This window comes from Aptenodytes patagonicus, chromosome 1 (genome assembly GCF_965638725.1).
Source record: "Aptenodytes patagonicus chromosome 1, bAptPat1.pri.cur, whole genome shotgun sequence".
Classification (NCBI taxonomy): domain Eukaryota; kingdom Metazoa; phylum Chordata; class Aves; order Sphenisciformes; family Spheniscidae; genus Aptenodytes; species Aptenodytes patagonicus.
In genome coordinates, this window is record NC_134949.1 from 16817968 (window position 1) to 16829076 (window position 11109).

Consider the following 11109-nt stretch of genomic DNA (forward strand, 5'->3'; position numbering starts at 1 on the left):
TGCAGCATTTTCATTACAAAATAAGAAAAAACTTAAAAGATGCTACACAGTATGTGAAGTTTTGGATCCCCCCCGCCACATAATTTAGTTATATTTATAAAAGTGCTTAATAGTTAACTTTAAGCGATCAAATATTTTTGAGCCTAATTAAAGTCATTTACTCACAGGAACCATTACAGCTGCCTTTTATTCTGATGATAATGCACTAGATGCTTTTAAAAGAATATATATATATATACACTCATTGTATTTTACCTTTGTAAAACAAAATACCTACTCCCTAGTTCCATTAGATTTTATATATATGAAAAACATTTAAAAGAACAATTCAGTAATGCCACTACTATTTCTTTAAGATTCACACGTCAAAGATCTTAGAAACACTCAGTTCAATTTGGGAGTGCACTCATATCCTACTTCAATACAAACCTGTGAACACAGAACCTCAGGACATAAAAGCCTGATTATTTAAAAGGGTATTCATTAGAGCGCATTCCACTGTGTAATGACACGTGTCAGTCTGACATACATAAATTAACTCTCTAATACGTCACATTACCAGCTGCAATTTATCTTTTGGTGTACAATAACATTTATTCGCCCAAAGCAGGTACATGCACATAGCCTCCACTATATTTTCTAAATATCAGTTTGAAATAAAATTTTCAAAATGCTCTAATGATTTAAGAGCCTACATTCTGTCTGCAAAACTAACGTAAGCATTTATTGACAAAAAATCATGAAAATTTAGTGGGATGTAGGAGGTTTTGAAAACATTATACTTCAGCAGTGGTTCATACCTTGACCGCTAGCAAACCTAGATGGAAGTGGCCTGATCCAAGGAGTAAATATGCACCCAGAGGTAACAAAAAGGTTAAACACTTAAATACTTTGTTTTAAAGAGAAACCTCTGAAACATAAACTGTCATATCTTCAAGGGCATATTATGTAATATTTTATTATAATGAAAAATGACTGTAAACATCTCCCTCGTTTCACATACAGAAAGTTGTTCACAAATTTCCCTTCATATTGAATTTGTTAATTCCAGGAGCTTATAAATTCAATATATGGAATATCTTTACATTACAACAAATCAGATCTCACATTCAGTTCCAAGAAATAAACAAACGGGTTACTTCCCCAATTCCAAATGGGGAAAAAAGTCCTTACATAATGCAAAACATACTGCTTCATTCCAGAGTCCACAGTCCTGAAACAGAACCGGGTTCTCCTAAGGGTATGAAAGTTATCAAAAAAAAAAAAAAAAGTCACCACATAAACCTCTGGATTTCATCACTATTTGGCCATTGGAATGTTCTGTTTAGAAAAAGATAAAAAGTTACTGCATTCACAACAATATAAAAAGCCAGCTCCAGAAGTTGTCTATATAGAGATGGAAATGGAATATTGAGCCTATATATTAAGAATGGCAAAATAAAGTAACGAAATTCTAGCAATTTTTGAGGAACCGTGACTGCTAATAAACATACAAAATACATTAAGATCCAGAATATCGATTTTGATTTTAGTGTATCAGCAAAACTCCAGCCAGCAAATATATAGACTGGAACCAATACATATTTTACAAGATCGTGTCTTTGGAAGACTTTTCTCCAAACATAGAATGTATAGTGTCTGTTATCCGCTAGTAAATACTTATGAACATAAGTAAATTTCCAGATCAGGAATAAAGAGATAACGGCAATTAAGCTGTACTGCACAGGGTGCTTTCGTAATGACAGAAGGAATTTCCTGATTTTAGTAGGGGTCAATAAATGAGGGAATGAAAAAAAGACAGTGAAGGACAGAAAATAGAACAGCTGAGGAAAGTGCAAACAGGCTTCGTGGCTACTTCTGTCACCAACAACTATTCCACCATTGATGAAGACAAAAATGAAGAACACAGTTACTAATATGATGTATGGCCAAGTTAAAGCAGTAAGTATAACTAGGTTTTTAGGCGTTATGAGGTATTCAATAAGAAACTGCAATATTCTGATCAAATCTGAAAATGATCCTTTCCTGGAAGAAATCTTTTCATCTTTCTTTTTCTGTAACTCTGTCTTCCAGGCTTCATTTAGCTTCTCTGCAACAATATTTCCAGCACAAAAAACTGTCCACACAATATTCGTCTGACGAAACATGAAGCCACAAAATCCAAGGAGAGCTGAAGTTTTATGGTTACCATAAAGGCACATTAAATAGGCAAAGAGAGTAAAAAATACTGAACCTGGGTCCGTGTAATAAAGGAATGTAAAAAAATAAAGGGTGGGAAACATTGCAAGAGTTAATGTAGACAAGATTCTCTGGAAACCAGACACAGCCTAGAGAAGAAGCAGAAAAATGTGGTTAGCAATGTCCAATAAAAATAAAATTTAAAAAAAAAAAAGAGTATTATTCCTAAGAATTCCATTAACACAATATAACATCTCTTATGCTCTTTGGTGCCATTACTGCACAAGCACGCATACTATATTTTTGTTAACCTCCTGCTATGTTAGTACAGAGTGTCAGACTATACAATGTTAAAAGACAAATGAAAGTATGGAACGTTATTGCAGGTGAGTTAAAAATATGGCAATGAAAATACACCAACTTCTTTCATATGTCAGGCGTTCACATATTTGTGGCATTAAAATCATTGTGGGAGTATAATTGCTCCCATACCTAGAATAAAAAAGCTGCACTAATGGGCAAAAGAAAAAAAAAAAACCAATGTTTTATGCCCCTGCAATTTCATCATCACATTCTGTTTATTTGTGAGACAGCAGAACACATCATTTTATGCTTCTACTATTGCCTCTTTTGAAGCCAGTCCACAGAGCGGCCAGTTCCAAGTTTCTAATCTTTGGTGCAGCTTTTATTGTTTATCTTCATTATAATTCATGAGTTAGAAAAGAAACTTTAAAGAAGGTAGGAGACCATGCAGTTAAAAACTCCTCCCAGTTATCCCACTCACTACATGATGCAACGCAATTCACAACATTAAAAAATGTTGCATGTTGTTTCTGAATGATGTAGCATGGGGTGAAACAGCCAGTCACCACCTTACAGAAAAGAGGAACAGAGAAAATGCCGAGTTCAAAGAAGTGCCAACAATACAACTACATTTTCTAATGCCTAGACTACTGTCATGAAACCTTTGGTTTTCTTACATTTGTATTTCCACCTCCAAGCATAAAATTAAAAGTGTTCCGAAAGTAGAAACAATTTATTGAATTTGACCCAATTCTGCATAGTCCTACCATGTGCTTAAACATGAAGAATCTCCTGTAAGAAAATAGATCAGAAGAAATTTTCTTTATAGTAAAGGAATCCTTCAGTTATCGGGGAACAGGAAAAAATATCTTCATGGTTAAGGTGAAACTAAAGAACTTCACTAAGGTGAAAGATTTTGAATAGGCCATTAACCACTGGAACAATTTACCTACTGCAGTGGTGGTTGCTCCACCACTTTAAACATACAAAATTCTTGTATCCAAGCTGAACTGTTACAGTCTGGGTGGGTGGACAGCTAGACAGGTAAAAACTGTCTGGATGGTTAACTGGCCACACTCCATCCAAAGGCGAGTGTAACAACCAGAGTATCACAGGGATCTATACTGGGACCTGTCTTGTTTAACATCTTTATTGATGACTTGAGGGCAGCGAGAGTACATTCTCATCAAGTCTGCAGATGATACTAAACTGGGGGGACCAGGCAATATGCTGAAGAGCAAAGTTGCCATCCAGAGTGACCTAGACAGGCTGGAGGAATGGGGCAACAGAAATACTACGAAATTCAACAAGGACAAATGCAAATGCCTGCACCTGGAAAGGAAGAAATCCCCACAATGATACAGGCTGGGCACAGAGTAGGTGAGGAGCTGCTGCTCTGTGAAAAGGGACCTGGGGGTCTTGGCAGATAGCAAGGTGAACATGAGCTGGCAGCATGCCCTAGCACTAAGGAACAGCAACAGCCTCCTGGGCTGCATTAACAGGAGCATAGCAGCAGATCAAGGGAAATTATTATCCCTCTTTACTCTATTTGTTCAGCTGCACCTAGAATATCACATCCAATTTTGTGCCCTGTGATACAAAAAAGGCACTAGTAAACTGCAGCAATGGCAGAGGGCCACCAAGACAGTTGAGGGCTGAAGCACCTGCCCTAAGAGTAGAGGCTGAGGGAGCTGGCCTTGTTCAGCCTGGAAAATAGATGTCTTGGGGAGACCGAACAGCAGCCTAGCAATACCTCTGAAGATGTCAACAGGTAAAGGGAGCCAGGCTCCTTAAAGTGGTACACGGTGGGAGGACAAGAGACAAGAGTCATAAACTGAAATGCAAGGTTCAGACCGGATGTAAGAAAAACCTTCTTCACCGTAACGCCAGTCAGGCATGGAACAGGTTGCCCAGAGAGGTTCTGCAGTCACTCTCCATCCTTGGAGAGTTTTCCAGGCCCCAACCCTGAGCAATGTGGTCTGATCTCAGAGCTGGCCTGCTTTGAGCTGGAGGTTGGACTTCCTAAGGTCCCTTCCAACCTAAATCATTCTCCAATTCTTTCCAACTTGAATTATTGTCCGGTTCTAAATATTGACATCAAATCTGGTATCTTTCTAAAGAACGCATTTTAGTTTAAACACAGCTCACAGGGCTTCACTCAGGATTCACTGGTTGAAGTTTTGGGGAGAGTCTGAAGCAATTCCAACTAGATGAGCATTCAGACCTTTGGATAGTAAGCCTATATGCGTACTAACTTTTATTTCAATGGGACTACTTATAGTAATGCACAAGAGTAAATTTTTAGAGGATTGCACCCTGACAGAGAAAAAAGATATTAAAAAAATTTAGAGAAAAGGAATGTGCCTCCTTGGCCAAACTGGTAGTAGTACTTGCAGTTATATAAAACTGAGGACAGCTCACATATGTAGTGAAGCGAACATACACAGAGCCATCAAAATTGCTTGTATGAGCGCATAAAATTATTCTACTTTGACTGTACCTTATTCTTTTGATGGATCTTGAACAGAAGTAAATACAGTAAATAGAAGTTCCCAGCACTGAAAAGGAGGTTAATAAACCTGAGCATTCCCGCAGAGCACACCACGCTTCCCGTCCACCCGAAGAGCCACGCCGCGGGCTTCACTGCTCCCACTGAGACCAGGTACAAGCCCGGCAGCGTGGTGACCATGGGATCCCACTGGAAAGTGGAGAGAGAAACAGGGTTACGGAGCTGCTACCACACAAAAACGGGACCAGAGACGCACGACGGGTTACGAGGTACCGTCCCTACCCACGCCCCATTCTGTTAGCTTGGATGTTTAGCGAATTTCTGGCATTATTAGACTGACATTTTTGAACACTTTGTATCCTGCCCTGCGCACTACTGCACCACCAAGTAACAGAAAGCAGAAACCAGCGTTTTGGACAACAATGACCACAAATGATTCCCTTTTCAAAGCGCCCACGGTATGTTTATAGAAATCATCGATCCTGACTGGAAAACACGAGCCGGGACGGCTCCCGCGCAGCACCTGGAGGAAGCGGCCGCGGCAGTAGGCCTGCGCCTGGGGGACGTGGAAGGCCTCGTCCATGTAGGGCCCGCGCTGGTGGCGGTTGATCGCCGCGAAGAGCAGGCACGACAGCAGGAAGGCGCCGCTCATGGCGGCGGCGAAGCCGTGGGCCTCGGACCGCTCCATGCTGCCGCCGCGCTGGCCGGGAAGGGGCCGCCCTTCCGGGAAGGGCTGGGCGCGGGGAGGAGGGGCCTGGCGGCGCCGGGCCGCGGCGGAGGCGCTTGCCGAGCGGCGGTGAGGGGCTGTGGGGCGCGGCGGCGGCCGGGCCGGGAGAGCGGGCGGGAGGAGCCAGGCGCGGGCGGCGGCTCCCGTCGGCGCGGCCGCTGCCCGGCGGGAAGGGGCGAGGAGAGCGGCGGGCCGGGCCGGGCCGGGCCGAGCCGAGCCGAGCCGAGCCGCCCGGCGGGCGGGCGGGAGGTGCGGCCTGCCTTCGGCCGTGGAGCCCGCAGGCGTGGGGGTTCCCCTCTAAGAAGCGTTGAAAACCGTATATGAATGGTTGCGTGTTATTAAAATTCTGTTCTGTGCGAGACAAGAGTGGGTGCGTCTTTGTGTAATCGTTACTCTGGCAAACGCTGTAGGGCTGGTGCTGCGGAGCGCTGCCCGGGGCCGGTCTGCGCCATCGGTGCGAGATGGATTTAAGGCACCAGCTGGAGCTGTTCCCTGACTGCAGCGTGACTCTCCTCCTCTTTAACCACGTGAAAAATGCCGCTGCTCTAAGAAAAAAAGCCATGGAAGGATCCATTGAAGGAGCATTAATAAACCCTGCAATGGTGAGTGAATGCTTGTGTCGACCTGTTTGTACTGCGTTACGGTTTTGAAGGCAGTGTGGAAGTCCTTCTCTCTGGGAACTCTGTGGAAAACGACCTGCGCTTGTAATCCCTGTCACACGAGTTGCTACACACGTACTTCGCTTTCTCAGCACAAATGCCCCTCCTTTGATTTCATTACAGTGTTGTGCAGTGTAAGGGTTCATCTGTGTAAAAGAAACAGCCTTGGCAGGATTGGCCAAGACAATTGTTGTCTTGATTTGCCTCACATCCTACTTGGTGGAGCTATTTAAATCTACTTCCATCTGTAAAAGGTAGTACTGATTGCTTAATGCTGTCAAAAATCTACTATTTGGAGCCTTTGTTCTCATGTAGACACCTAACTAGTTTCTGAATCTAGTCTTTTTTGTTAGAATTCACAAAGCAGTAGTTAGGGAAGGAAAAAAAAGAATCTACTCTGGCAATTTACTGACAGAAGATTTATTAATGTGATTCTTTTTTCAAAAGATTTCAGTAACCTGATTGAGAGAGTGTAATCTTTATGTCAAGTATTATCCCACGCAGGAAATAATCACATTGACTTTGGAATAGCAAGGATTGCTAAAATAACTAGCAGAATACTGTTTTGCTCACTTCTACGATTGCAGATTTAGGCTATCAAAATTGAGTGGTCAGGATTTTTTCAGAGTTCAAAATAGTGTGTTAAATTTCTGTTTTTCTTCTGTTGTGTTTTACAGATTGTAGATCCTTTTCAAATTCTTGTGGCAGCCAACAAAGCAGTTCATCTACACAAGATAGGTAAAATGAAGACCAGAACTCTCTATGCAGAAATTATTTTCAGCCTTTCACCAAACAACAATGTAAGTTTTACTGAACAAATGTCTTTTTTGCCAGAGAAGCTTGCTAAGATCCATGCAGCCAAACTAAATATACGTATTCACTTAACTGTTTACCTGGCTACTAATAGAAGTTACTGCTATTTTTAATAACACTAATATGCTGTTATCTCTTGTAGCTTGTCAGAATTCCCTTAATGTAACGTGTGTCAATTTATACTCTTGGTTTATTTGACCCAGTAACTGAAAAGGTTGTTTATATGTAGTGAGAAAGTGACTTATGGTATTTGACATTTTTTGTCTTTTCTTAAGATTTCAGATGCATTTAAAAAGTTTGGCATTTCAGACAGTGACACAGCAGTACTCATTGTTCTGATTGTGGACAGAGAAAAAACTGTAAATCTGGAAGATATAGCATCTCAGGTAGAAGGCCAACAGGTTTCTCTAGATGAACTCCCCCAACTAACAGACACTGCCAAAGTTAAAAAGGTATGTAGCCAAAAGAGATGACTGGTGTAGGAAAAAGGGATTGTTTATTTAGTTGTCTGATTAAATATCAATGGACATAATTAACTTAGGGTCTGTATTTCTTTAGCACAACTGAAAGCTTGTTTTAAGTGAACCTTGATTATTTCTTTCTTACAATTTTTTTACTTGAAAAAAGTTCTAGTTGTCGTACCCTGACATCACAAATTTTAAGTCTTCAAATTCATAACATTGTCAGGAAGTTGGAACATAAAAATAAATTCCAGATTGCTGCCTACCATTCAGGCACTTTTCTTCCCGTTTTCTCAGGCAAATACCGATTTAATTAAAAATAAACTTTCATTCCTGAACAGTTTCATAATCTTAGGCACATAAATAGTCCCAGCGTGTGCGGCTAAAATAAAAATGTGTTGATTAGCTGCTAGGAGCAGTGTTAGGGCATGTGTGCTCTTAACAGATGACCAAATGCTAGATAGGTACCTTGAAGCATATGTGTTTCACTTGATAAAATTCAAGTAACTTAAATCATCTTGATCATGTCCATCAAGGTAGTGATGGGAGACATAGGAATAAAATTGGACAAATCATAGCATATAACGTGGAGCTAAAAGTGCTGCTCTCATTCAGTTTCTTAGCTTTCCTTTATGTCTTGCGGTTTCAGAATTTGCTTGGTTCCTCGGTCCCTATTTTGTCTTGCAGTCACAAGATAGGAATTTCCAATGTAAAAAGTGGGGGAGAGGGGGAAGTCTTTTCTTGTGTACATAGTTTTAGAAGATACGTGGTCAATTTTTTTCTTCCGTATACAGCTTTTATGTTTTTCTTTTTTTCTGCAGATGTACAAAGTTACTCCGCAGGAAGAAAAAATCGGCACCTTATTGGATAGTATTGTTTGCAGAATGTCAACAAAAGATGTTTTATGAAAATGTGGAAATAAATTTGTTTTAAAGGAAAAAGAGGGCTTTTTAAGGTGTAAAAACACTTCATTGCAATTCATCCTGCATTTCAGAGAAAGTGGTGTAGTACTGAGTAGTTTGATGACATCTGAGCTTTAACCATAAATGAGCAAGCTTGGATATGGGGGTAATCTGAGCTATATTCTAAGCACAGAGAGCAATTCTGCCGTGCAAAGCAGAATTTGCCATTGGCATTTCTGTCCACTTTCTTAACGAGAAAAAAATAACTTTTGCCAGTACCGTAAGTTGATCATAAACAGAAGGCTTGGAAATCTACTTAATTTTCTCTATCATCAAATGTTTTGCTAGTCCCAGATAGGATTCAAACGTTGTAAATCATTTTTATTAACCCTTCCCTGATCTGTTTTGTTTTGGCACCCCTGATGGATGATATCCTTTTAACGATACTACTGCTGGAAAAGGTATGAATACTATGGCAATCATGAGCAATACTAAGTATTGCTGATGGACTAGAAAAAGGAAAGTTTCCAAAACTATCAGCAGCACGTCCCTCTTTCTGCTAATGAGATAGAGTCGCTGCGCACCCTTTGGGAACAGGAAGGGGTGGGAGGGGCACCACGGCAGCCAGTGGTGGGGACAGTGTGGAGCAGGGGCGTCAGAGGTGTGCAGAACAATGAATAAGGCCAGTATGGATGATGCTATGGTCGTGTTAGCACCTGACAATCTGATGTCATCAGATGCAGCACACTGCTGAGGTACTTGTGTGTTGCTGTGGTACCTTAGTGTTGGCATTAAAGGACAATGAGAGGTGCTTTTACTTTGTAACACTGAATTATGCTGGCTTTCTAGGGCCTGGTTCCAGGTGCAGAATTCACAGAGAAATTTGCACCAGAGATTTATTCACTTAAATTGTCGATATAACTTACATAGCATTCTGAAAGGATCATTGAACTCATTTTGTTTGGTTGAACCAGTGTCAGGAAAGGCCATCAAAGGGACCTAAAAAGAACATTGATTTCCAACAGTCACCAGGTCCAACAGCCCTGCATGAGTATCATTTAATCACATGCAGGCATCCTGTTTAAGAAAAATTACTGTCCTAATTAGGTAGAAATCCATACTGTTGGTTATTGTTACGCTGGTTTGATTTTGGTTAATTCTTTCCTCAATTAAAACACAGTAGTACAAATACTGCCCTTTTCTTACCAACCAAATCAATGGCAAAATACTTACCAAGTACCAAGGGGACTACAAGGTTTATCAAAATAAATGATTCAGGAGAAATGGCTGTGCTGATTTCTTGGTTTAAAGATGGCTTTACATAATGTTTCATTCTCTCTAAAGGGAAATGTGAGGCAGTAGTAAAAAATGGAGCTTGGAAGGGCTCGAGTCTTTTGAAATAAAACGTGTGTAACATCAGCATGTGAGAATGACCATGGAAAACAAAAGACTTGTTTTCCTTTTCCGACAGTCCAGTTGGTACATGGGGTATATCATCAGATTTGCTGGCTGAACTGCTGACATTGTTTTTGGTAGCTTAAAATAACAGCAGACAGGTATGCTTAAACCACAGCCTTTTTTGAACATGTAAAACATCATTCTGGTCTGTTTAATGTAGGAGAAATATTAATAAAAAGACCACTGCATAACAATTGATACACAAGTTCCAAGCTTGGCTTCACAGCTTCCAATTCTTGTCAGTCTATTTCACTGGTATAGAAACAGTAAATAGTTTGTTACTGTTGACATGAGTTAAATTACGGAATTGTGATTTACTGTGAGACCCGAATGAGCTATTTTCATGGGTGGATTTCCTGGAAATGATTTTGGGAGCTGAAGTCCCCATAGTATCATTCAGTCAGGCAGATGATTTGGGTCTGTTGGCAGTGAAGACTATGCCATTGCCCTGCAAGACCACAGTTTTCCCCTAGTCCTAACTGCATTAGCTAAGTTAAACATTATTTACAAAAACTGGTAATAAATGTAGATTTTGTTGACCCTGCAAAGTTATGCTTGTCTTTCTGAACACATTAAAAATTAGTAAATTTGGATCTATAATGTTACTGTTAAACCAACCACTGCTGTTGTCCAGCAAAGCAAAAGTTTAAGGAAAAAAGACAGGTTTTTCAAAACATCTAATGTTCTGCTTCTGTCTCCTCTGAACTCTCATACCTCATCTCTTCTATCACAAGGTGAAAGAGAGGAAGCTGAAGCATTTTCAGTATCTTATTTTGATCTCCAGTGCTTCAGAGGCAGGATTATACCTGCAGGATTTATAAATTTAACAACTGAACCCAAAAGTATGAAGCGTCGTCAGTTGTTCTAGTTTTTCTTTTTTTTCAGGTGGGGTGGTGGTTGGGGTTTTTTTTGCCTGTGCTGCCTTTTTAACGTTGTGTATATGACACAAATTGAGCAAAACCAGCAGCCTGTGCTTCTAAAAGATGATGACTAAAACCTTGTCCACCACAGAACTCACTTCCCTGCTTGAATGCTTTGCAATACATGAGTTTAAGTCTTAGGGGGAAGAAAAAAAAAAAAGAGACAGGGCAAGCAAGAA

General features: G+C 40.5%; 2 protein-coding genes across 2 annotated transcripts; one reads left to right on the top strand and one right to left on the bottom strand.

Annotated features, from left to right (window-relative positions):
- Positions 1 to 932: 932 nt before the first annotated feature.
- On the bottom strand, positions 933 to 5686 carry ALG10 (ALG10 alpha-1,2-glucosyltransferase). Its single transcript, XM_076328932.1, has 3 exons — positions 5514 to 5686; positions 4982 to 5179; positions 933 to 2327 (listed from the first exon to the last, which is right to left on the bottom strand). The coding sequence occupies exons 1-3, from the start codon at positions 5676 to 5678 to the stop codon at positions 1272 to 1274; spliced, it is 1419 nt and encodes a 472-aa protein (XP_076185047.1). The 5' UTR covers positions 5679 to 5686; the 3' UTR covers positions 933 to 1271.
- Positions 5687 to 5754: 68 nt separating this feature from the next.
- On the top strand, positions 5755 to 10558 carry TPRKB (TP53RK binding protein). Its single transcript, XM_076328933.1, has 5 exons — positions 5755 to 5786; positions 6128 to 6319; positions 7054 to 7176; positions 7465 to 7641; positions 8472 to 10558. Exons 2-5 carry the CDS (start codon positions 6179 to 6181, stop codon positions 8556 to 8558), a joined length of 528 nt encoding a protein of 175 aa, XP_076185048.1. The 5' UTR covers positions 5755 to 5786; positions 6128 to 6178; the 3' UTR covers positions 8559 to 10558.
- The last annotated feature ends 551 nt before the right edge of the window (positions 10559 to 11109 follow it).

Bases quoted from the DNA above. Each gene is read 5' to 3' on its own strand.
- ALG10 (XM_076328932.1), bottom strand. From the start codon at position 5,678: ATGGAGCGGTCCGAGGCCCACGGCTTCGCCGCCGCCATGAGCGGCGCC. The intron at 5,180-5,513 runs GTGCTGCGCGGG...TCCACTTTCCAG, and splicing joins GCCGCGGCCGCTTCCTCCAG to TGGGATCCCATGGTCACCAC. The intron at 2,328-4,981 runs GTACAGTCAAAG...CTTCTTCTCTAG, and splicing joins AGATCCATCAAAAGAATAAG to GCTGTGTCTGGTTTCCAGAG.
- TPRKB (XM_076328933.1), top strand. From the start codon at position 6,179: ATGGATTTAAGGCACCAGCTGGAGCTGTTCCCTGACTGCAGCGTGACT. The intron at 7,177-7,464 runs GTAAGTTTTACT...TCTTTTCTTAAG, and splicing joins GCCTTTCACCAAACAACAAT to ATTTCAGATGCATTTAAAAA. The intron at 7,642-8,471 runs GTATGTAGCCAA...TTTTTTCTGCAG, and splicing joins ACACTGCCAAAGTTAAAAAG to ATGTACAAAGTTACTCCGCA.